Source organism: Amblyraja radiata, chromosome 7 (genome assembly GCF_010909765.2).
Source record: "Amblyraja radiata isolate CabotCenter1 chromosome 7, sAmbRad1.1.pri, whole genome shotgun sequence".
NCBI classification, from domain to species: domain Eukaryota; kingdom Metazoa; phylum Chordata; class Chondrichthyes; order Rajiformes; family Rajidae; genus Amblyraja; species Amblyraja radiata.
This window is the reverse complement of record NC_045962.1, coordinates 62,196,531-62,223,614: the sequence shown is the minus strand read 5'-3', so window position 1 is coordinate 62,223,614 and position 27,084 is coordinate 62,196,531. Positions and strand designations below refer to the sequence as shown.

General features: G+C 41.6%; 1 protein-coding gene across 1 annotated transcript in view; it reads right to left on the bottom strand.

The window, feature by feature from the left end:
- The window catches only part of thsd7b (thrombospondin type 1 domain containing 7B), a 789,171-nt gene that overhangs the window by 490,334 nt on the left and 271,753 nt on the right, over positions 1-27,084 (bottom strand). The window contains exons 3-4 of the mRNA XM_033024685.1: positions 10,283-11,084; positions 2,098-2,346 (exon numbers count right to left, since the gene is read on the bottom strand). Of these exons, the coding sequence (XP_032880576.1) occupies positions 2,098-2,346; positions 10,283-11,084 (1,051 nt within the window). The remainder of the gene's footprint in view (positions 1-2,097; positions 2,347-10,282; positions 11,085-27,084) is intronic.

Genomic DNA, 27,084 nt, shown 5'->3' with positions numbered 1-27,084 from the left:
TCCCACTGACTGCCTTTCCAAAGAAAACCTTCCCACAAAGATTCAACAGTAAGTATAATGTTATCACATCAAGCAGGGAGAGGTCAATGACTAAAACTACTTATAGATGATAAGCCACAATATTATAGCAACATTTAATAGTTTTTCTCATAGGAAAATGACAATTTAGATTTACATTCCAGGTTAAAATAGCTGAAACTCAACAAATGTTAATAAAATATATACATTATATTTATATATATATAATGTAATGTATATATTTAATATATACATTATATATTAAAAAGATTAAATATATATTTTGTGGGAAGTAAGCTCCATATATAAAACTAATTTTCGGAGCTAGAATGGCTGTTTAGCAATAGTTCAGACTAAATCTGCCGTTAAAACTCAATATCATCTCAGTCAATATATTTTCTGTCGGTTTTTTTTCAATGTAAGTACTGCCTAAAAAGTTGAAGTTCACTTCAAATCAGGAAATCTTGTGGTGGCTATAATGATCAATTTGCAACATGGCTGAAGGAGAAGAATATTCCTGGCTGCAAATTTTAAATGTTCTAAGTTGAAGCTTAAGTTGTACTTCAAATTCCAGAATTAGCCATCACATAATGATCTATTGTCACTTCTTTCAAACCTGCATCCAACCCAAATTCACTTGTCTTACCCAGCAGTGTCTTATCACCCTCTCGTTCTCTCGCTCAGGTTCTACTGGGCCAATCTCAAAATGCCCAAAGCAATATCACATAGCCCTTTCTGTACTTATATTCCCCCACCTAGTGATCCCTCTGCTCAGAGGAATTGGTACTGAGGACAGATATTTTAAAATTAAAACATTAGTCCCTCTCACAATTTGATTTTAAAATAATCATCCTGAGTACCAAATCACTTATATCCACTTTAGCAGCTTTAATCCTTAAATTTCCTTTAGCTTAATCTATCAGCTCACATCTCACTTGTCCAATTCTGGCTCATTCTGTTTCTCCCATTTTTCATCCCACCATCAGCACTGCTAATTCAGCATTCATATCTCTCTCGAATCAATCATATTCATCTCCTGTGCCTTTAAAGACCATTGTTTGGCGATCGCAAGAACGACAACTAAGTTTTGTAACTTATTTTATTCACAAAATAGCTTCTTAGCTCACAGGTTCTCACAACATGTCTGGCCACAACGGTGGTCAGCACTCAACTGCCGCGCGAAAGCAAAACCACGCGAAAACCAGCAGCCCCTCCCGAGTCACGTGACCGCGACTTCCGAATGCTGGGTTCGATACCTGCGTGCGCCAGCAGGCGCAGCTACAATTGCCAATTTTTCGCGAAACATGACACTTCCTTTATCTTGCTTATTGGTTGCAGCCTCATGCTGTGCAGGACTTTGAGATATTCTCCCAAGCTAAGATCAGTGTTCAACAGCAAATTTGTGCATTGTAAAGTCATAGAGAATCGTATCTACACAGCAAGCAAACAGGCTCTACCCCTCCACCCTTCCCCACACTGGTATCCATATAGGCTACCAAGTATACCTTATCATCTTATCGTTAGAGTACCTCCACCATCCCTTCAAAGGTTCAAAGGTCTGTTTATTGTTACGTGTACCAATTAAGGTACAGTGAAACTCGATCAGGTAGTGTATTCCAAATTTCAGCCATCAATGGTTAAAAAATCCCCAAATCCCCTCTAAATCTCGTGAACTTTATCTTTCAACCCATTCTCCATGGCTATACTCAGCTCGGCTGAGAATGTTGCTTGCAATCTACCCACATAATTTAGTATACCCCTGTCAGACTCTTCCTCATTTGTGTCCTCGATAAATAAAACTTTCATTGACATATCTATTTATCACTGAAAATTCAGATAAATTACTCTTACAGGAATCTCCCTTTCATAAAACCATATTGACTAACTTTGCCACTACAGACCAGTTTCAGAAAATGTATAAATACTAAATATACTATTTCACAAAAGGTATAAATACTAAATATACTATTTCACAAAAGGTATAAATACCAAAATATAAATAGCAGGAAGAATTGTTCCAATAAATGATAAATATGAAGTTATTTACACATTGGTCTTGACTTCACAAGCAGCACATACCTCGGACATTCTGGTAATCCTTCGCCTCCAATATTGCAAGTCACTTTTCCCTCAAGAACAGGACAATCGCTGCCACCCCCAACTGCTGCATGCTTTATAAATCGATTCCTGCTTCTGAACCCTGGAGACATGCTAGATGATTGGCAGGTTTTAGAACACATACTCCATTCAGACCATTCAGAAACTCCACAATCTCTGCGCATAACACATGATTGAAAGATGGCGGGGGTGTTGTCATGGGTACAAAGGCTAGAGAATAAAAAGAAAAACAATCAGCATTTCATTATTACAAATCTATCACACACATGATACACAAATCCTCATTTTACAAAAACAAAAGTCTTATGTTTGCATGTTGGGAATTGTTTCAACTCCTATAGAAGTTCTATTTGATTCCATTAACTAAGTTTCCAATGTCTACTTACTTTGGTTATCCAAATATTTGATTGAACATTATGTTTGACATTTATTATTTAGAAATTGAGGAAGGACAATGCCATATGTCACCGAGCCTGGTCCATGTTTCATTAAGATCTTGACTTGTCATGTACCTCAAGTGTTTATTTCTTCCTGGTTGATTTATTGCCTGATCTGTTGAGTGTCCAAAAAGACGATTATCACTGCCTTGAAAATACTCAATAACAGCAACCTCCACCCTTTGAAATTGAGAATTATAAATATTTACAATCCTCCATATAAAAACAAAATGCTGCTCCTTACAGTCATAAAATCATAGCACATAAGAGTAGAATTAGGCCTTTCAGCCTTTCGAGGCTGCTCTGTCATTTGATCATGGTTGATCCATTTTTCCCTCTCAACCCCATTTTTCTGCTGTTTCCCTGTAACCTTGACATCTTTACCAATCAAGAACTTATCAATCTCTGTTTTAAAAATACCCAATGATTTGGGTACCAAGTTATTGCGCCATCATCTGCAACAATGAATTCCACAGTTTCACAACCCTCTGGCTAAAGAAATCCCTCCTTATCTCCATTCTAATGGTGTGTCCTTTTATTCTGAATGTTGTGCACTCTGGTGCTGGCCTCTCCCAGTATTGGAAAAATCCTCATCGCATCCACTCTATGTAGGCCCTTCATTATTCAGTAGGTTTCAATGAGATATCCCCTCATCCTTCTGAATTCCAGCATGTACAGGCCCAGCACCATCTATTCATGCATGAACCCAATCATTCCTGGGATCATTTTCGGTAGCTCTAGTTAACTCCACAAAAATATTCTGGTCATTTCTTTGATATGTATTTAGGAATAACTGAAATGACGCAGTCGTATTTCACATCAATGCACTAACAATAACATATTATCAGGATTTCCTCACTTTTACAGCAGAATTAATTGTACTAAACAATAATGAAGCGCCTGTCGGCAGCGTGTCCGTCTTTTTTCAACTTTTTTTATTTTTTTAGTATGTTTAAAAGTCTGTTTTTAATGTTTCTTTGTGTGTTATGTGTGGGGGGTGGTGTGCGGGGGTGAGGGGGAAACCGTTTCAACCGCCTCTTCCATGGAGAGGCGACTTTTTCAGGTCGCCTCCCCCGTGGCCTAAGAGCGAGGATCGGCGCCGACTTTCCCGGAGACGCGCCCGGAGCTTCAGCAGCGGGCACAGCGTGGACTCTCGGCGCGGAGCGGGTGAGACCTCGCTGGAGGGGAGCGCTCCGTTACGCTGGCCCGCAGCAGCCGGCAGCCTGAAGCCGCGGTCTGCAGAACTCCAGCTGGTGTGGCGTCTACAGCCCGGGATCCCTCGTGGAGGACCCGGGGGGAAGAAGAAGCTTCCACCGCCGTCCCACGGCCGTCTTCTACCGCGGGTGCGGCATGGACTTATCATCTCCCCTGGAGGGGAGCTTCGACCGCCGGCCCTGCAGACTGCGGTGCTTCCGGCTGCGGCATGGCAGGTACTTTAAAACTTTGACCGCCGGCCTGCGGCCTACACCAGCCTGAAGCCGCGGTCTCTGGTTGGGAAGAGCCGATCCTGGACTCACCTTGACTTTGACTTTGTCCCTTACCATCTGGACGCCCGCAGCAACGGCTGTGGAGGGTGGGGGTCCCGACCACGGGGGGAAATGGAGGAGGACTGGCCAAGCTCTGTGCCTTCCACCACAGTGATGAATGCTGTGGTGGATGTTTGTGTAAAATTTTTATTGTGGTTGTGTTCTTTATTATTGTACCGCTGCTGGCAACCCAAATACCACCGACCTTGGTTGTGTGACAATTAAATTATTTCAATTCAATTTCAATTCAAAACCTCTTCGGGACCTTCTCCATTGCCAGCACATCCTTCCGCAGATATGTCAACCCTTATCCCAAGACTAAACCCGTCATAAACCATGTAATAATTTCATAATAAAGACCCTGGTTTTGAGAATTAATATCAGCTGTAGTCATAAACCATCACAATAAATGTGCTAAAGCAGTTTGCCAATGGCTCTAGTTAACTCCACAAAAATATTCTGGTCATTTCTTTGATATGTATTTAGGAATAACTGAAATGACGCAGTCGTATTTCACATCAATGCACTAACAATAACATATTATCAGGATTTCCTCACTTTTACAGCAGAATTAATTGTACTAAACCAAAAATAGTTTTACTTCTAGATTTCAGTGAACAGAGCAAGAATGACTGGTACTCAGTGTACAATGGATATTTTTTGCATTGGTAGCTTTGCACCCACTGGATCAAAATCTTATTAACATCCCAGCAAAGGAGAAAGCATTCCAGAGAAATGATCAGTTCCATGCAAGCATTGCCTGTACCATTTCACCATGAAGGAATTACAGTAAAGTATATTGTCTTCATAATTGGTTCCATAACTTCACTGGTTATTACACAATTCATAAGCGAATTATTTGAGTTACACAAAGTTAGAGCTTAGAGAGTTAATGTTGGGGAAATGTCATGTTGCTGGCTTTTAAAATATTTGCAGAAACATTAGCAAAGACACAGGAGGCAAATACAGTATGAGAAATGATGCCTATTTATTAATTTTGACTTCCAGCTGTATGACCCTGATTAAAATGATCTGATTGAATAGATTTGCTGCAAATTACACTTTAAAGAAAAATACCGCGTCTTTACTGTGTATCTTGCTAGTAAAGAATCTGCAGTATCTGTATCTAAATATATCTTCTTGTAACTTTAAGGTAATTAGTTACATCAATAGAAAGGAAAGGGATAATTGAGATATTGTATAACTGGAACAATATACCTAAAATTGTTAAAATGTTAAATAACATACCTACATTTCATATGCAGGCATTTTAATCATGTTATACAGTAGGTACTGCAAATGTTCTGAAGCCAATTACACTTTTATGGAAGAATGATAGATAATGGTGAATTTGTGAAGAGAATCAGTGACAATCTAGAGAACAACAGTAGCAGCATTCAAATGGGTAAGATAATTACCAAAAGGGTAGCAGTAAAGTTTGAAAACATATTTACATGGTTAGAGATAGTTAATGCAAAACACTTAACAAGGGAAGAACGCAACCATGCATAATAACATTGCAAGTAATGGAATGCATTGAAAACCTTGGTAAATGAGCAATAACATTTACTGTCAGCTTAAATAACACACACAGAGTCTTCATCCATACAAGAGCCCTAGTGAGCCTTACTGTACAGAGCCCTAGTGAGATCACACCTGGAGTTTTGTGTGCAGTTTTGGTCCCCTAATTTGAGGAAGGACATTCTTGCTATTGAGGGAGTGCAGCGTAGGTTTAAAAGGTTAATTCCCGGGATGGCGGGACTATCATAAACTGAGAGAATGGAGCAGCTGGGCTTGTACACTCTGGAGTTTAAAAGGACAGGACGAGATCTTATTGAACCATGTAAGATTGTTAAGGGTTTGGACACGCTAGAGGCAGGAAACATGTTCCCGATGTTGGGGGAGTCCAGAACCAAGGGCCACAGGTTAAGAATAAGGAGTAAGCCATTTAGAACGGAGACGAGGAAACACTTTTTCTCACAGAGAGTGGTGAGTCTGTGCAATTCTCTGCATCAGAGGGCGGTGGAGGTAGGTTCTCTGGATGCTTTCAAGAGAGAGCTAGATAGGGCTCTTAAAAATAGTGGAGTCAGGGGATATGGGGAGTAGGCAGGAACGGGGTACTGATTTGGGATGATCAGCCATGATCACATTGAATGGCGGTGCTGGTTCGAAGGGTCAAATGGCCTACTCCTGCACCTATTGTCTATTGTTTATTGTCTAAGAACCATGTTACAAAGGATATAGGTAAATATCTAAGTATCCGATATGATGCTTAGCTCAATGAAGCTATTCCCATTAAAAAATCGCAATGTACCGGAGGAACTCAACGGCCTTTGACAAGGTTCCTCATGGAAGGTTGGTTAAGAAGGTTCAATTGTTGGGTATTAATGGTGGAGTAGCAAGATGGATTCAACAGTGGCTGAATGGGAAATGCCGGAGAGTAATCGTGGATGGCTGTTTGTCAGGTTGGAGGCCGGTGACTAGTGGGGTGCCACAGGGATCTGTGTTGGGTCCACTGTTGTTTGTCATGTACATCAATGATCTGGATGATGGTGTGGTAAATTGGATTAGTAAGTATGCAGATGATACTAAGATAGGTGGTGTTGTGGATAATTAAGTAGATTTTAAAAGTCTACAGAGAGATTTAGGCCATTTGGAAGAGTGGGCTGAAAGATGGCAGATGGAGTTTAATGCTGATAAGTGTGAGGTGCTACATCTTGGCAGGACAAATCAAAATAGGACGTACATGGTAAATGGTAGTGAGTTGAGGAATGCAGTTGAACAGAGGGATCTAGGAATAACTGTGCACAGTTCCCTGAAGGTGGAATCTCATGTAGATAGGGTGGTAACAAAAGCTTTTGGTGTGCTGGCCTTTATAAATCAGAGCATTGAGTATAGAAGTTGGGATGTAATGTTAAAATTGTACAAGGCATTGGTGAGGCCAATTCTGGAGTATGGTGTACAATTTGGGTCGCCTAATTATAGGAAGGATGTCAACAAAATAGAGAGAGTACAGAGGAGATTTATTAGAATGTTGCCTGGGTTTCAGCAACTAAGTTACAGAGAAAGGTTGAACAAGTTAGGTCTTTATTCTTTGGAGCGCAGAAGGTTAAGGGGGGACTTGATAGAGGTCTTTAAAATGATGAGAGGGATAGACAGAGTTGACGTGGATAAGCTTTTCCCATTGAGAGTAGGGAAGATTCAAACAAGAGGACATGACTTGAGAATTAATGGACAGAAGTTTAGGGGTAACATGAGGGGGAACTTCTTTACTCAGAGAGTGGTAGCTGTGTGGAATGAGCTTCCAGTGGAAGTGGTGGAGGCAGGTTTGATTATATCATTTAAAAATAAATTGGATAGGTATATGGAAGGGAAAGGAATGGAGGGTTATGGTCTGAGTGCAGGTAGATGGGACTAGGGGAGAATAAGTGTTCGGCACGGACTAGAAGGGCCGAGTTGGCCTGTTTCCGTGCTGTAATTGTTATATGGTTATATGGTTATATGGGTCAAGCAGCACCAAGGTAGGAAAACGGACAGGCAGCATTTTGTGTTGGGACCCTTCTTCAGACTAATGGAGTGGGGGGGGGGGAGCTGCAAAATGGAGGTATGGATGGGAGAAAACCTCACAAGTAATAAATGGATACAGATGGGGGGGGGTGGTGTAATTGGCAGATAAATGGATTAAGTGGCTAGTGGGGAAGAAGAGACAAAAGGGTGTCAGATATGGAAAGAAGAGGAGTGAAATTTACAGCTGGAGGGAGGAATATTGGTGGAAGGACACATGGGGAAGGAAAAAGATGGTGAATAAAAGGGAAATTGTGAGTAGGGCGGGGTGGGATGAGCAGATGGAGGGGAAAGGAAAAGGATTACGGAAGTGCTTGAAAAAATTTGTGCACACTGGGCAGAGGTGTGGGGGTCAGTCATGGGAAAGAAGAGGGGTCAACATGAAATTGGAGAATTGAATGGATATTCCATTGGGTTGTAAACTACCCATGTGGAATATGAGTTGCTCTTCCTCCAGCTTATGTGTGGCCTCACTCTGGCAATGGAAGAAGGCCCAGGGCACAAAGGTTGGCATGGGAATGGGAAGGCGAGTTAAAATGGTTAGCAACCAGGAGGTCCAGGAGGTCTTGCAGACAAAGTGCAAGTGACGAGTGAAACAGTTGCCAGTCCTTGCTTGGCCTCACCATCGGAAGCACTGAATATAGCCAAGCTTCAGAGAGATACAAGTGAACCTCTGACACACCTGGAAGGGCTGATGGGGTACCTGGATAGAAGTGAGAGAGAGGAAATGTAGGCACAGATGCTACATTTCATGCACATGCAGAGGAAAGCACCTTGGTAGGGGACAGGTTAGATGTGAGATTATCAGCGGATCAAGGAGTTGTGGAGAGCAATGTCTGCAGAAAGAGGGAAGAGGAGGATTGGGGAGATATGAATGGTGGTAGGATCCTGCTGAAGGTGGCAGGAATGTCAAAGCATTATACAGTGGATGAAGAGGCTGGTGTAGCTGTAGTGTCCCTGGATGGAAGTGAGGGAGGCAGCGAAGGGCCAGGTGTTACATCTCCTGCAGTTGCAAGGGAATACATCCTTTTTTCTTCTACTCGGTCAGTCTGAAGAAAGGCCCTGACCCAAAATGGTAACTGTCCATTTCTCTCCATAGGTACTGCCTGACCAGCTGAGATCATCCCCTCCTTTATTTCTTCTTCACGATTCCAGCACCTGCAGTCTCTTATGTCTCCATAAACAAATACTTCAACTTTGCAGTATATTAAGATAGCAATTAAAATTGTAAAGCTTAATCACTTTTCTTTATAAATGTAAAATATTGTTACAGCCAGAAAACAGAAATAATAATTAAAACACCAATAATCCAGCACACGAGGTTTTGCTGGACTTAACTGATTTTCAAAAGTATTTTCTGGATATTATTTCTATTAATACCCCAACAGATGTTCAGTTCATTTTTACACATGTGGCACAATATTATAATACATTTTCTACTGAAGTAGGTAATTTTAAAGGAAACACAGGATAGAAACACAGTGAAAGAGAGCAGAAAAAATCATGGTTGCAAAAAGCAGATGCAAAACAATCAGCTTTTCCCAACTGGGAAATTATTGCCACAAAAAAGCTATCAATTAACAGTCAGGCAGTTAACTTCTAATTGGCAAGAAAAAGTCAAAAAAGAATTGCACAGGTAATAGAGCTGCCTAATAGGTCATGGTATTGCCCTGCAGAATGATATTAATGCACCTATGCTGATGATGTAAGCTTGGGCAGCACGGTGGCGCAGCGGTAGAGTCGCTGCCTTACAGCGCCAGAGACCTGGGTTCGATCCTGACTATGGGTGCTGACTGTATGGAGTTTGTACATTCTCCCTGTTACCTGCGTGGGTTTTCTCCGAATTCTTCGGTTTCCTCCCACACTCCAAAGACGGACAGGTTTACAGGTTAATTGGTTTGGTATAAATATAAATTGTTCCTCGTGTGCGTAGGATGGTGTTAGTGTGAGGGGGTCGCTGGTCAGTGCGGAATCGGTGGGCCGAAGTGTCTGTTTCCACGTTGTATCTCTAAACTAAAAATAAACTAAAAGTAGAATATTCTTAGATTTTCTGAGAACAAGGTCTTGGGAGATACCACACATTTATTATAGCATTGTACTATTTAGGGTGTTAGAATGAGTTATTCAATTAAAAATATCACAGAAATTGTTAACTGCTATATGGATTAATTATGCTTTTCCAGAAAATTTAAGAGACATTGCTGAATCAGAGCTGTATTGACATTACTAAAGAATACTTCAATAATTACACACAAGTTTTGAAGCCCAGGTTTTTAAACACAGAGAGTGACAATGCCTCTCGCTCACTTTATTATTGCTGTTGCAGAACTGTATTAAAATCTAACGCAAGAAACTGCAGAGCTGGAATCTTGAGCGAAAAACAAACTGACGGACAAACTCAGCGGGTCATGTTGTATCTTTGAAGGAAAATGGACAGATGTTGTTTAAAAATGCTGTCTCACCTGCTGGGTTCCACTAGCAATTTTTTATATTAAAATCGCCTCATTCTACTGGACTGCTATGTATCTGGTATACTTTGTGAATGATTAAGACACTTGCCAGCACAAAGTTTTAACTAATATTTGTGAACAAACAAAGAAACTAAAACAGCAACCTTACCTGAGCATAGCATTTTTTCCATCACTTCTTGTACAATGGGCATGCCTTGTTTGATAGCCTATCTTTATATCCCATGGCTTGAAACGTTCGTGGATCAGATGCTTTAAATTATTCTTTTCTGAAGGCTGCAAACTCAAGTTCAGTCCTAGTTTTGCATTTTGCCATACTTGTCTTTGGGATGGCAGTCTGCAATCACTCCAGGGGCCTACTTTCAAACTGTACTGAAACTCATCCTCTCCAACCAGGCAGGAGACTTGTAGATCGCAGCTCTTAGTTTCCGTGAGAGAAGGGCAGCTTTTACCACCGTACAATGGTGGAGATAACACTGAGCGGACACGATGTTGTAATCCTTTCCCACAACCTCTGCTGCATGTTGACCAGGTTGAGAATTCCGATGCTACACAGTCCTGTGGGCAGGGAATGAGGCAAGCTTGGTCCGAGGCAGGCTTAGGTGTAAAGAATTCACAGATCTCATCTAATACCAGCGATCTGTTGGATTTTCGTACACAGTGTACTTTCCTATGCTGCAGCCCTCGCTGTGCAGTGACACAAGCGGAGGTCCTTGGTTTAACTTTGTTTGAAGATGTACGGAGTACACAATCTCGCCATTTTGAGAAATCCCACTCAAAAATGTCCTGGTGCCAGTCACACACCTTGAAGCAGTCCCTTTGAATTGTTGGTCTCTCTTCATACTTACAGTGGGAATGATGTGTAGTCCAGCCTTCAATGTGGACACACCACACTGTTCTGCTCTGCACTCCATTTGGTCCACACTCTTCACCAATACATCGACCCCACTGACCTATAGGAAATATTGAAAACAAATTGAGTCCATACCTTATCTTAACAAATGCACATCCAGTATTAGTTCTAAAATGAAGAGTAGACAGATGCAGTCTTCGTAAAACTACCTGGTAGGGCACAAAGGCATAATTTGCTGGAGAATATCTGCAGCTAAATGATCAAAATACTGGACAAACAAAGTAATTTACAAGCTCCGGCAGTCAGTAAGAAAAACCAAGAGCTTTAGAAAAAGAACATCACAGCTATAGTCCAAGATGACATTACTGCAGGATCATCGAGTAAATCCAGTATAGGGGCTTGAGGAGCATGCTTAAGAGGGAAATTGGGAGGGTAAAAAATAAGGGATGAGATAGCTAGGGCAGATAAGATTAAAGAGAATCCAAAGGGATTATATGTGGATGGAGCTGAGAAATAACAAGGGAATGATCACCTGGTTGGGATCATACTATAGGTCACAAATAGTCATCAGGAATTAGAGGAACAAATATGCCGGAAGATTGCGAATAGCTTGCAGATAGGGTTGTCATGGGGGATTTAAATATAAACTGAGGCTGCTGTAATATCAAGGGTTAAATGAGATGGAATTTGCCAAGTGTTTTCAGGAACGTTTGCTCAGGGAATATGTCGAGGGCCCTACAAGGGAGAGGGCAAAGCTTGACCTACTCTTAGGGAATTGGGCAGGGCAAGTCATAAGGTCATAAGTGACAGGAGCAGAATTAGGCCATTCGACACATCAAGTCTGCTCTGACATTCAATCATGGCTAATCTATCTCTCCTAACCCCATTCTCCTGTCTTCTCCCCTTAACCCCTGACACCTGTACTAATCAAGAATCTATCTATCTCTGACTTAAAAATATCCATTGACTTGGCCTCCATAGCCTTCTGCAGTGAAGAATTCCTCAGATTCATCACCCTCTAACTAAAGAAATTCCTCCACATCTCCTTCCTAAAGCAACATCCTATATTCTGAGGCTTTGACCTCTAGTCCTAGACTCTCCCACTAGTGGAACAGTATGTCTGTGGGTGAGCTTTTTCTATCCAGCGTCCACACTTGTATTACCTTTAAAATAGTTACAGATAAGGGCAGGGCTGGACCACGAGTAAAAGTTCTAACATTTTTTGATTGAAAGATGCAGTTTGGAAACAGGCCTTTTGACCCACTGAGTCCACGCTGACCATCAATCACTCATTAACATTAGTTCTATGTTATTCCACTTTCTCCTCCACTCCCTATACACTAGGGGCAATTTACATCGGCCAATTAACCTACAAACCCGCACATTTTGGATGAGGGAGGTAACCGGAGCACCTAAATGAAACCCACAGGAAGAACATGCAAACTCTGCACAGAGAGCACTCAAGCTCAGGATCGAACCCCAGTCTCTGGCACTGTGAAATAATAACTCTACCAGCTTCACCACTGTGCCAACCTGAATGGTATTAGACAGGACCTTGCAAAAGTTGACTGGACTCGGTTGCTTGCAGGCAAAGGGACTATCGGAAAGTGGGATTTTTTAAAAGTGTAAGTGAGTGTAAACTTGCAGATGACATAGGTGGTATCCTAGACTGTGAAAATGATTATGATGACGAGATCTCGATCAGCTGGGCAAGTGGCTTGAGGAAGGGCTAATGGAATAGAATTCAGATAATAATGAGGTAACATATACAATAATACTGTGTATATGTATACACCTCTCTATATACAATGATATACAATTTACCGTTTATTTAACAAAGAGAAATTTCACATTTTCTTCATGATTAATAAATATATATACATACTCACACATATATATACGTGTACATATATGTACAGTATGCATGCATATATACATAATATACATATACACATAAAACCTCAGATAGCCCTTGCTTTCTCTCTCCATCCCCTCCCCTTCCTAGTTCTTCCACTAGTATTACCGTCTCCGACTACATTCTATCTTTGACCCGCCCCCTCCCCTGACATCAGTCTGAAGAAGGGTCTCGACCCATTCCTTCTCTCCAGAGATGCTGCCTGACCCGTTGAGTTACTCCAGCATTTTGTGTCTACCTTCGGTTTACTGTAAACCAGCATCCGCAGTTCTTTCCTACACATAACAGTTCTTTTCAACATCATGTACATTAATATGGGGTATTTTTGTATAGTACATTTTACAAATCAATAATGTGGGATTTAATTTCAAAATATTGCCCGATTACAACAAGCTATTTTTTCACTACCCAAACCCATAGTTCATGTTGCCACATTAAAACTGTTGATCAGTGGTGCACAGTTGCTCTGAACATTAGTAGCTTTAGCACCAATGCCTGTGTGAATGGAGGGGTTAAATTAATATTCAATCAATCTAAATTTCTCTAATTCATATCCCACCATATGCAATGAATCTAAATTCAATTAGTCTGGTAATTCGGAATCCCCGGGGCTATTATAGGGAACTAGCTCACTAGGTTCCATGAGGAAGAGCACCTGCAATTTCACCTGAACTAGGAATCGGCATAACTCCTCCAAGGCATGGTTAAACTCCAAATGCTGTCTGAAGTGACCAGTCACATCGGTATGTTGCCTGGCAACAAAGCATGTACAATGAATGTTGCCTTGCCAATGCCGACCACTAACTTAGAAGATGAAAAACAGGTGTTCACAGCTTTGCTGCAATATAGAGCAATTCCTCCCCATTATCTTTATGCGCTCATTTTATAGAAACCCAGCAAATGTAATTGATGTCAATGACAAGCATGGTTTGCCACTTGTTTTTAATTTAACTGCACTGTTCAGAAACAAATTAAATCCAAAGGATTTATACTTTCAAGTCACCTTTTTTTATATATAACAATCAATTATTCTTCTCTTCAAACATTTTTGAACCCCTTCTGTCAGGATAGAACATAAAAATCAATTTCCAATTATAAAGATATAGAAAACACAACAGGGCCTGATAGCAATCTGGGGAAGTGACCTTTAGCCAGCTAAAAAGTAATTCTTCCTGAAAAATATAAGAACTTGGAAATCCACATCGCAGCATTCAGATTCACAAATGTTTACTATTTCACCAACAATTCATACATTTGCATTGGAAAGATGATATATAAAAGAGATATAAGGAATGGAGGAGCTATGTTAGGAGACAGTCCTAGTGGCATAACAATCTGAGAATGCTTTGGGAAAAGACCATTACTGTAAAAGGAAACATGGGCAGAAATTACTGTAGTTGGATTGATTAGGATAACCTGCATTGTCAGTTAAGTTGTAACCTGTTGTAACCAATACATATGCTTCAGGGCATTCACATCCAACGATACAGTGGCCTACATGAAGACCAGATACGACCTTGGTAAGGCCATCAAAAAGGCCAAAAGGGACTTCTGCTCCAAACTGGAGGACGAGACAGATGTTCGGCAGCTGTGGCAGGGTCTGAATGCAATCACCTCCTACAAGGCAAAACCAGGAGGCAGCTCGAATGCCGGTGTAACATCACTCCCTGACGAGCTCAATGCGTTTTACGCACGCTTTGACAGGGAGAATACTGATGTGCCTTCCCGATCCCCCATTCGCTGTGATGGCATTTCAGTCTCAGTCACAGGCCGATGTCAGGAAATCCTTCAGAGGGGTGAACCCCCGAAAAGCACCTGGACCTGATGGTATACCCGGCCGTGTTCTAAAAACCTGTGCGGACCAACTGGCGGGAGTTTTTACGGACATTTTCAACCTCTCACTTCTGAGGTCTGAGGTCCCCACCTGCTTTAAAAGGGCATCAATTATACCGGTGCCCAAGAAGAGTAAGGTGACCTGCCTCAATGACTATCGACCAGTGGCACTAACGCCGGTGGTGATGAAGTGCTTTGAGAGGTTGATCATGGAGCAAATCAACTCCTACATCGACAAAAACCTGGACCCACTGCAGTTCGCATACCGCCACAACAGATCAACGGTGGATGCGATCTCGCTGGCCCTCCACTCCGCACTGGACCACTTAACCATATAACATATAACCATATAACAATTACAGCACGGAAACAGGCCATCTCGGCCCTACAAGTCCGCGCCGAACAATTTTTTTCCCTTAGTCCCACCTGCCTGCACTCATACCATAACCCTCCATTCCCTTCTCATCCATATGCCTATCCAATTTATTCTTAAATTATACCAATGAACCTGCCGCCACCACTTCCACTGGAAGCTCATTCCATATAACAATTACAGCACGGAAACAGGCCATCTCGACCCCTCTAGTCCGTGCCGAACACATAATCTCCCCTAGTCCCATATACCTGCGCTCAGACCATAACCCTCCATTCCTTTCCCATCCATTCCACACCGCTACCACTCTCTGAGTAAAGAAGTTCCCCCTCATGTTACCCCTAAACTTCTGTCCCTTAATTCTGAAGTCATGTCCTCTTGTTTGAATCTTCCCTATTCTCAAAGGGAAAAGCTTGATCACATCAACTCTGTCTATCCCTCTCATCATTTTAAAGACCTCTATCAAGTCCCCCCTGAACCTTCTGCGCTCCAGAGAATAAAGACCTAACTTATTCAACCTATCTCTGTAACTTAGTTGTTGAAACCCAGGCAACATTCTAGTAAATCTCCTCTGTACTCTCTCTATTTTGTTGACATCCTTCCTATAATTGGGCGACCAAAATTGTACACCATACTCCAGATTTGGTCTCACCAATGCCTTGTACAATTTTAACATTACATCCCAGCTTCTATACTCACTTGGACAACAAAAACTCATATGTCAGGCTGTTATTCATTGATTACAACTTGGCATTTAACACAATCATCCCCTCCAAACTGGTTACCAAACTCGCAGAACTGGGTCTCTGCGCATCCCTCTGCAACTGGATCCTCGACTTCCCCGTCCACAGACCACAGTCTGTTCGTATTGGTGGAAATGTGTCAGCCTCAATAACAATCAGCACGGGAGCACCTCAAGGCTGCGTGCTCAGCCCCCTGCTGTACTCACTCTATACCCATGACTGCGTAGCGAACCACAGTGCCAACTCCATCATCAAGTTCGCTGACGACACCACTATTGTGGGGCGTATCACTGATGGGGATGAGTCAGAGTACAGAAGAGAGATCGAGCAACTGTCCATATGGTGCCAGCGCAACAACCAGGTTCAGGAATAGCTACTTCCCCTCAGCCATCAGGCTATTAAACCTGGCTCGGACAAAACTCTGATTATTAGCAACCACTTTCTGTTATTTGCACTACCAGTTTATTTATTCATGTGTGTATATATTTATATCATGGTATATGGACACATTTATCTGTTTTGTAGTAAATGCCTACTATTTTCTGTGTGCTTAAGCAAAGCAAGAATTTCATTGTCCTATACAGGGACACATGACAATAAACTCACTTGAACTTGACTTGCTTTGTTTTTCCATTCTGAAGAAGGGAAATGGTTGCTTCTTAAAATAATAACCTTTATCCTGTTCTATTCTCTGCTGAATGCTTAAATTCATAATGAGTGTCCCAAAACAGATACATTTCACAAAAGGAAATCTGTGGGCTGAGAATGGCAAGGAATAACCACGCTCTTTGATTTTATTTAGTCACTTGGAAACACTCATAAGTTATATGTTGTAGGCGCAGAATTAGACTATCAAATCTTCTCTGCCATCCAACCATGGCAGATCTGGTTTTCCCTCTCAACCCCATTCTCCTGCCTTCTCCCCATATTCCCTGGCACCCGTACTAATCAAGAATCTATCGATCTCCGCCTTAAAATTATCCATTGACTTGGCCTCCACAGCATCCTGTGGCAATGAATTCCACAGATTCACCACCCTCTGACTAAACAAATCCTCCTCATCGGTACACAAAAATGCTGGAGAAACTCAGCGGGTGCAGCAGCATCTATGGAGCGAAGGAAATAGGCAACGTTTCGGGCCGAAACCCTTCTTCAGACTGGTTTCGGCCCGAAACGTTGCCTATTTCCTTCGCTCCATAGATGCTGCTGCACCCGCTGAGTTTCTCCAGCATTTTTGTGTACCTTCGATTTTCCAGCATCTGCAGTTCCTTCTTAAACAAATCTTCCTCATCTCCTTTCTAATAGCCCTGTCCCAAGGTACGAGTTCATTCCAAGAGCTCTCCCGAGTTTAAAAAAAATCAAACTCGTGGTAAGCACGGAGAATGAACGTAGCGGGTACATTGGAGCTCGGGGACGTCTCTTAGTGACTCGTAACGCTAACGGCAGGTACTCGGGAAGACTCGCTAACAGCAGGTAAGCACGGGAAGACTCGTGAAGATTTTTCAACATGTTGAAAAATGTCCACGAGAGCCCCGCGTACCGACGAGTGGCCATTACCGTAAATCTCCGAGTTCGAATTAGGGCAAACTTGGGAGAGCTCTTGGAATGAACTTGTACCGTGGGGCAGGTCCTTTTATTCTGAGACTATGGCCTCTGGTCCAAGACTCTCCCATTAGGTGGAAATATCCCTTTAATCATCGGGCTAAGATTTCAAAGTCCATCCAGGGAAATATTTGTGAACCTCCAGTTGAGAACAGCCAGTCTGTTAAATGTTTTCATTATGTTTGCAAATGGTTAAATCCTAATGATATTTCCATTTGTCACCAAATGTATTGAAACAGCAAGTCCAAACAAAGAAAATAATTATCAGCTACTTCAACCAAGGAGGTTTTCTTCATTCTTTCCAATTTACAACACACATCAGACAGTTAAAAGTAGGACATGCTAAATGTATTCATACAATCCAACCAACCTTCAGAATCCTAGTTTTGAAGTCTAAAAAAAACAGGCTTACGATGACATTGCTTCACAACTACCTTCAGGTTTATGAAAAATGTACTCCATCTTTTGATATATGGTCAGGTTCTATTATCTAACCTGCCAGCTGACCTACTCTTTCTGGAAATATCTATATTGTTGTATGATTTTTTTTCAGTGGAAAGGAAGTTTAGTTTAGTTTAGAGATGCAGCGAAGGAAAAGGCCCTTCGGCCCTCCAAGTTTGCACCGACCAGCGATCCCTGCACATTAACACTATCCTACACGCACTAGGGACAATTTACACACATACCAAGCCAATGAACCTACGTCTTTGGAGTGTGGGAAGAAACCGAAGATCTCGGAGAAAACCCACGCGGTCACGGGGAGAGTGTACATACTCCGTACAGACAGCACCCGCAGTCAGGATTGAACCCGAGTCTCCGGCGCTGCAAGCTCTGTAAGGCAACAACTCTACCACTGCGCCACTGTGGCCGCCCTTGCATCCAGGTGGGAAATGTTTTATTTGTCACCCCTATTTTCTAAAAAAGGTGTTGACTGAAAACCTGCCTGTAGTTGCAGCTGAAATGACAAAAATAATATAATGTTTAAGATTGTTCCTATAATGGAGCAAGAGAGAGGGGTACATGTAGAATAGAGGAACCAGGAATTATTTGGAGGTGAGTAAATAAATATTCCAGAATATCCTTTGGTTAGTTTTAGCATTCAGAGCAAAATGCAAAAACATGGAATAACATGGCACATGGAATAATGGAAACAAATGGCTCTAACTTTATTGTACAGTTTGAAGATTACTGAAAACAGATTAAGGGCAGTCACTTCTTCCCAACCCCTCCACAACCCCTCCTACCTCACATCAACACACCACATCCATCCCCCCCCGTCCACGCCCCCCCCCCCCCCCTCCCCACTACTACCCCCCACCCCCCACTGACCAGCACAATAATTCAGATGTTAACTTTCACAGATCTGCTGGTCTCAATTTAATGTTCTAATGATGAGTCCGGAATATTGGTCGATACTTTTACATTGAACAATGATCCTATTTGGGGAATGAGGAGTTGAGGGGTCAGGTTGCAGACCTAACTCACCCACAAACACCTGAGGAAATCTCTTCCCATGTCTCATGCAGGCATTCCTCTCCATTCAAATGGATGCAGGGAAATTATAATAATATTGTACAGTCCCTGGACACCAGGAAATGTCCAACATTGGACAAAAGTTGAGAAAAGTTAGGCATGAAGTAGCCAGCGTCAAATCTTCCACATTCACTCAGATACAAGAAGTAATCACAAACTTGGCGGCACTTATGCAGGAAAATGCCCCATTAATTCCATGTACAATTGCACATTCCCCCATTAAATCGGCCATGAAATGTACTTGTGCAGTTAAAAGAAGCATCTATTAAAAGTTGAAGAGCTTTGTTTTATTCATTATTTTACACAGCATTAAGAGCAACAACTGTAATTCATAAGAGGTCACAATTGACTCTACATTACTGTAATCAAACAGAACCAGACATTGAACCCCCAAAATTGAAAATGGTTGACCAAATGTTTACTGAGTTTATTAAGTGAAAGAGGAAGGTTGACTTTAGAGATCATCCAGGTTAACCGGAAACTCAGGATACCAACAAATGAAGGCACTTAAAGAAAATTGAGAATTATATTGGATTAAAAGACTGGGCTTATAACATTGTGAAAAGGTATAGTACATCTGAGGTGAGTTTTAAATGCTACTAGACCAGGTGCGGACCCGTTGGGCCCCATTTCCCCAAGGCAATATTCCACCACTGACCCATAGCCCCCAACAGCGCAAGGTGCGGCTGAAGGGTTCCTGTTGTGACACCAGAGATTCTCATTGTGACGCGAGTCACGGCAGTCTTCCCCCAACTGCACGTCGCCATACCTCTTCCTACCCCTATACTCCTCCATTCCCCCTCATCCCCAGCACTACCTCCCCCTCCTCTTCACCCTCACTCTTCTTTCCTCTCTCCACCTCCCCTCCCCCGCTTCCTCTCTCACATCGCCTTTCCCCTACCATCAGTCACTCCCTCCCTCCATAAACCCTCCCCCTTCCCTACCCCTCCTCTCCCTCTCCCTGCTCCCCCACTCATCACCTCCCCATCCCACTCCCGCACACTACCTCCTCACCTCCCCCACTTCCCACTGCCCTCCTCTCCCCTTATCCCCCACTCCCGACCTCCCCCTCTCCCACCTCCTCTCCCTCTAACCTCCTCCTCCCCCACACTCACTCCTCACCTCCCCCACTTTCCCCTCCCTCTTCCCTCCCTATCCCCTCCTCTCCCTCTATCCCCCTGCTCCTCCACAATGAAAATTGCATTTTTTATGAACTTCTCCCTATCGCACCCTCCCCCCCCCCTCCCCACAATGAAAATTGCGATGTTTAAAAAAAAATCAAATTCTCAATGAAAAGTGTGTTTTTTCTTTAAAATAACCTAAACACAATGTTAGCTGTTAATGAAAATGGAAGGATTTGATTAAAACTGAGTTTTTTTTTTAAATCACGATATTTTTAATGTAAATGAGATTTGGGATCCCATTGTGACTTCATTGTGCTGTCATTGTGGCGTTGAAGGCGGCTGACGGGTAGGGCAAGTGGAAAAGTGGTTTGAAAAGTAATTTTTGTAAAGTTAAAAATGTCTATAGCCTGTACAATATAACATCAATCCGAACAAAATGTTTCATTTACATCCCAGGACAAAGGTTAGTAAGGTTGGGCCAAAAATTGTAGCGCTATCGTGTACCGTTTTGGTGCGGTTTTGGGATCTCACGCACACTCACGCGTACAAACAAACAAACAAGATGAGAGTTTTAGTAATACAGTATATAGATTATAGTACCTGCCTCAACTACCTGCTTTGGCAGCACATTCCATATGCCCACCAGCCTCTGAGTGAAAAACTTGGCCCTCGGGTTCTTATTCAATTTCCCCCTCTCACCTTAAAACCTACGTCCTCTAGTTTTTAATTCCCCCAACCACAAGGTGAAAAAAATTGTGCATTCACCCTATCTATTCCCCACCTATTGAATGCGGGAATATTGAATTGGGAAACACAAAGCTACAAGATAAGGGCTAGACATCTAAAACTGCTGCATGTAAAACATAACCAATAATGACCATTCCTATCAACTCTGCCCAATTTTTGCCGAATACTGTTGTAATTAGCCTTGTCCCAATTTAGCATTTTCCCCCAATGTCCAGGCTTAGCCTGATCCAGACTATCTTAACACTTACGGAATTGAACTCAGCATCCTAGTGTACCAAACACTAGACTTTTCAAATCTCTTCATGTCTCTCACTTCCCTCTCTTTATAATCTCTTCCAGACTTACCTGCACTCTATTTTTAGCACATTTCAATTTTAATTGCTGCACCATTGCCAGCCTGGTCTTAAGACCTCCAGTATTACGTCTTCAAAATTTGGAAACCTCCCTTTTATTATCAAAATGTTGTATGTAACATATCTCTGGAGAAGAGCCTTGTCAAATATCTCATGTGGTTCAGTTTGCTTAAGATTTCTTTGATATGCCTTGGGGATGTTTTACCCTATTAAAGTCATATTTTATAAACAGGGAAGTTGCTGTTCTGTGCTGAATACTATTTCTACAAGTCATGTGTCTTGCAAAATAACATTTGCCTCAATAGATATTATCTTTCTATCCCCAAGATCATCTGCCAGATGGCAGTACACTCAATAGTAATCAAAATATTAGTATACAATTTGGCAATTCCTGGAGTCACATGGAAACATGAGGATAGCACAGTGGCAGAGCGGTAGAATTACTGCCTTACCGTGCCAGACACCCTGGTTTAAACCTGACTACGGGTACTGTCTTTTTGGAGTTTGCATGTTCTCCCTGTAACCATGTGGGTCTACTCTGGGTGTTCTGGTTTCCAACCACATTCCAAAGGTGTCCAGGTTTGTAGATTAATTGGCTTCCGTAAATTGTCCGTAATGTGATGGATAAAACTAGTGTATGGGTGATTGCTGATTGCGTGTTCTCGGTGGGCCGAAGGGCCTGTTTCCTCACTGTATGTTCAACACTAAAACTAAACACTAAAACTATGAACGCAAGAAATTAGAAACAGGAGTAGGCCACATATCCCCTCCAGCCTTCCCCACCATACAGTAGGATCATGGCTGATCTTTGCAGTTTGCAACCCATTTTCTGGCACCCACCACCCTACGGAGAATTATAGAGAATCGCCTCTAAGAGAAGACATTTCTATACACCTTAGTTTTAAATAACCCTTATTTTATATCTGTCCCTTTGTTCATGATTCTCCCACTAATGAGAAGAACACAACATCTACCCAAAAATAAACACAAAGTGCTGGAGGAGCTGAGTGAGTCAGGCAGCATTTGTGGATGGAATGGACAGGCGACCTTTTGGTCATGACCTTTCTTCAGACTGATGGAGGGTTCCATCAATCTGAAGAAAGGTTCCCATCCCATCCTTTCTCAGATGCTGCTTGGCACATTGAGTTCCTCCAGCACTTTAATTTTTGCTCAAGATTCTAGCATCTGAAATTCCCTGATGTCAATATCTACCACATCAGGTCTCCTTAGCATTGAACATGCTCGAGTAAGATCACCCCTCATCCTACTAAATTCAATGCAATATAGACCCAAACTGTGTAGTGTTTCTTGATAGGACCACCTGCCAATCCCAGAAAATAGCCCAGTGAATCTCCTTTGGGCTGCCTCCAAAGCTACTTTATTCTCCTTCATGTAAGGGGATCATAACTGTGCTGACCACTGTGTACCATTGTAAACTCCAACACTTTCACAATAAAGAATCAGATGCTCTTTGTATTCTTAACCATTTGTTGGATCTACCTACTATTTTTTTGTGATTCATGCATTAAATCCCTATAAACTTCACGCATTTACAATCTCACTCCATGGAGGTTATAATCCACCTTTTGATTCCTCTTATCAAAGTGCATGACTTCATGCTTTCCCACATTAAAAGTCATTTGATAGTTTTTCACTCGGCTTATCAAACACGATTTACTTTTCAGAAACCAGGTTGACCAGGTTTGATTATATTCAACATCCCTAAGTGATTAGTTATGTCCTCTTTGAATATTGACTCTAACAGCAGATACTAAATTAATTGGCCTATAATTGCCCACTTCCTGGTTTCTTTCCATTTAGGACAAGAGTGTTGGTCTGGCTGCTTCCCAATCTTCTGGTACTGCCTTGGAAATTAGCAAGTTTTGAAAATGTTCAACTAATGGATCAGTTTTCTCAGCAGCCATATCCTTTAATACACTTAGGTGCAAGCTATCAGGTGTTGAAGAGATTTGGCAGTCTTTCTCTCATACTTTATAACTTGTGATTGGGATATTTACAAGTTCTCCCAGTTATTTGAAATTAGCTCATTTGTTATCTTAAGAATGTTTGCAATGTTCTCCACGGTGAAGATTGCAGTAAAAAAATTGATTTAGCATATCTGCCACATCTGTGATTTGAAGGTCTGAACTTTCTCCCAGATTCTCTTTTGAAGCATACAATTGTTGATAAGGAAGTATTTAATTGCTGATGTACAAAGCAATGTGTGCTAATTTAAAACAAAAAATTCCTTCACATAATTGCATTCCCCAGTAAATTTATTAACATTTATAATATTCATGTCAATCAACAAGCAGCAGAAAGCTGTGTACAAAGCAAAATTACTGAAGTGTAAGGTTTTAATTCATTACGAATGCTCAATGCCTTCGCAAAAGGTAAAATATGAGCCAGAAGCTCTTGTAGAATATTGAAAAATTAGTGTGAAATGCAGTGCAGATAACAACCTGCAGCGAAATACTTTGTTAAAACATAATTTCATTACAATAATCATTCTCAAATAATTTTAACTCATTTGTATTCGGTTCACAAATGAATGTGCATAACATCATTAAAATAAGGTTTTTGCTGTGTTGGACCACTGATTACAGAGCAAAATAACACTCAGGGTTGACAAATGGATTCTTAAAACATAAAAAGACTGAAATGTCTAGTTTCTCAGACTCAGTACGGTGTGGTCTGAACAAAAGCCATTACCGGCCATGAAAGTCCACTTCAGAAATATGATTGTAATTCTTATTATTTTCCAAGGATGCAAAGTCTAATAAAACTATCTCATAAAGCAGGAATGATGAATTTCCAGATTTTTATATTAAACAGTAGAATTGATATTCTTCTGAGTTATAAGATCATACAAATTACCCTAAACATCTGTTGAACATGCATTCACTTAATAATGTATTATTTTCATGTAGGAATCAAATTTCATTTCTACACGGGGAAAACAATTCAGTACTTGCAAACCACTGCAATATTTTACAAATCCATTTGGTTTCTGTGGCACATTGCGGTAGAATTTAAACAATAGACAATAGGTGCAGGAGTAGGCCATTCGGCACTTCGAGCCAGCACCGCCATTTAATGTGATCATCCCCAATCAGTTCCTGCCTTCTCCCCATATCCCCTTTAACATGAGATGTGAAACAATACAACATAAAGTGGTGGAGGAATTCTATGGATCAGGGAGCATCTGTGAAGGGAATGGATGGGTGACGATATGAGTCCGGACCATTTTTCTGACTGAATTCTTTGAGTCTGAACTCTTTGAGTCCTGACCCGAAACATTGCCCGTTCAATCCCTCCTATTTTCAAAATGTTTTCAATAAATACCTATTCATTTTGTGAGATTCCACACAGAAAATACAGCGTTACATGAGATTAAAATGAGGATCGAGAGTATAATGGGCCTGTCCCACTTACGCAACTTTTTCGGAAAACTGCTGGCACCCGTCATAGGTCGTTACAGGTCGCCGAAAATTTTCAACATGTTGAAAATCCAGCGGCGACCAGAACAAGGTACGACTCTTTGGACGACTACTCACAACCATACAGGCTTCACCCCACGACATGTCGCTAGGGTGTCGCCTTTATGGTCGTGAGTAGTCTCCTCAGTCGCCCAAAGAGTCATAACGTCTTTCTGGTCGCCGCTGAATTTTCAACATGTTGAAAATTTAGCCGACCTGCGACGACCTATGACGGGTGCCGGCAGTCGCCGAAAAAGTCGCGTAAGTGGGGCAGGCCCATAAGTCTTGTTCATACACCTCCAGCCACATTTGCAACGTTTATTATTAGAGTAGGAGTGCTAACTTGACTGGGAATAGAGGGGCAAGTGATCAAATTAAGTAAAATTTGTCATAGTATGAGATTTGATAGAGGAATACTTAGGGTCAAATTATCACAGCTACACACATGTTTGCAGATGCAAAATTTAAACAAAATATCTTCAAAATTATGCCCGACAACTGTTATAGTAGTAAACGTTCCAACACATTCCTGAAGTGAAGGCAGGTGCATTGTCTAAAATTAAATGGAAAGTGACTCCCCAGATGAAGTGCCTGTAGTGCTTCCACCACCGATGCCTTACAAATTAAAACTGCCACAGCTGGTAGAATAGATAGAAAAAGCGGCATTCAGAATCCCTTGAATTGTAAAGTTTGAACAAGTGTTTTCTTTCCACCTGATATTCCTCCAAACTAAGCAGTTTGTAAACCTTATACGAGATCACGAGATGACCGGTCATGATGAATATCATATTGGTATCAGCCTTGCCTCAGTGGAGCAGGGAGTTGGAATAACATGGGTTTAAGCCTCATTCAGTTACGTGGGAATAGATCAGAATAACAGCAGTGAAGAAATGCTGTAGTTTCATTTGAGGGGAACATAAAGGATCGCGTACCTGTGATCAAAGAAAGCCATGAGACTTCTTCTGATGTTCTATCAGTGTTATAGTACAACATTTATTATTAAAATAATAATCAGTTCTGATGAAAGAACGCCTGTTTTTCCTCTACAGACCTACTGAACTTTCCCAAAATTTTCCAGTTTTATATCATTATACCTGTACCAAACTCTGATTCTTTATTTCATTGTTGCTAATGGAAGCTTGTTGCATGTGAATTGTACATCTCTGTTACCATTTTCAGGGAACTATGTACTTTTATCCATCCATAGGTCACTTTATTCTTCAACACTTCCCAGGGCACTATCATTTACTGTGGAAGTTTAACTTTGAAAAAAAAATCACTTTGCACTTGATCAAGTTAGATTCTTTCTGCCCATTTTCCTTTGCCCACTTTCCCAGTTGATCTAGATTCTGTTGTAATCTTAGGCATCCTAGACAACCTCCTTCACTGTCCAGAAAATCCACATAGATCCTGTCTCTCAGAATCCCCTCCAGTAATTTATCTGCCACTGATGTTAGTTTCACCAACCTGTGGTTCTCTGACTTCTCCTTGCAGGACAAGACACAACATTAGCCACTCTCTACTACTCATCTTCTGGTGCCTCACCCATGGCTAAGGGAGATACCTTTTGAGTGTCTCTATTATCTCAGCCTTCTCATCTCTATAACATTTCAAAACAAAGCTCTAAGAAAACTGTGTACCTCCATTTTCAGCCTAGTTTCCCTAGCCCACCTTTGGTAGACATACCTTCAACCATCTCAGCTCTAATCATGGGAAACCACACTTAAACCTCTCTGTACCTCTACCACTTTCTGCTATACTTCATAACACCCAACCACTTAACTAACCTCACTGTAAACTTTTGTCTGAAAGCTTTCCTTTAATGGATTTCAAGACATGGTACCACATGGGGCTGCTCAGTGGCATAGCAGTACTGCCTTACAGCACAAGAGACCCGGCCGGGTATGATCCTGACTATAGGTGCCTGTTTGTACGGAGTTTGTACGTTCCACCCATGACCCAAATGGGTTTTCTCCGGGATCTCTGGTTTCCTCCTACACTCCAAAGACGTGCAGGTCTGTAGTTTAATTGGCTTGGTATTTATGTAAATTGTCCCCAGCATGTAGGATAGTGTTAGTGTGCAGGGTTTGCTGCTAGGTGCGGACTCGATGGGCTGAAGGGCCTGTTTCCGCACTGTATCTCTAAACTAAACTAAAGTAAGAGCATGATACAAAATCTAATAATAATTCTAGGTGACCAACTGGGAAAAAGTGACAATGACCAAATTTAAATGATGAAAGTAAGAATGCATATAACTGTCGATCACTGGCCTGGAAACTCGAATCATGAGCAGTGATGTAACCTATCGAGAAACAAGCAGTTCACCGGCATCCAAAGACAACACTTTGTTTTCAAATCCCATCAACTTCCAAACTTCAGGCTGTTTGGGTGATGTTAT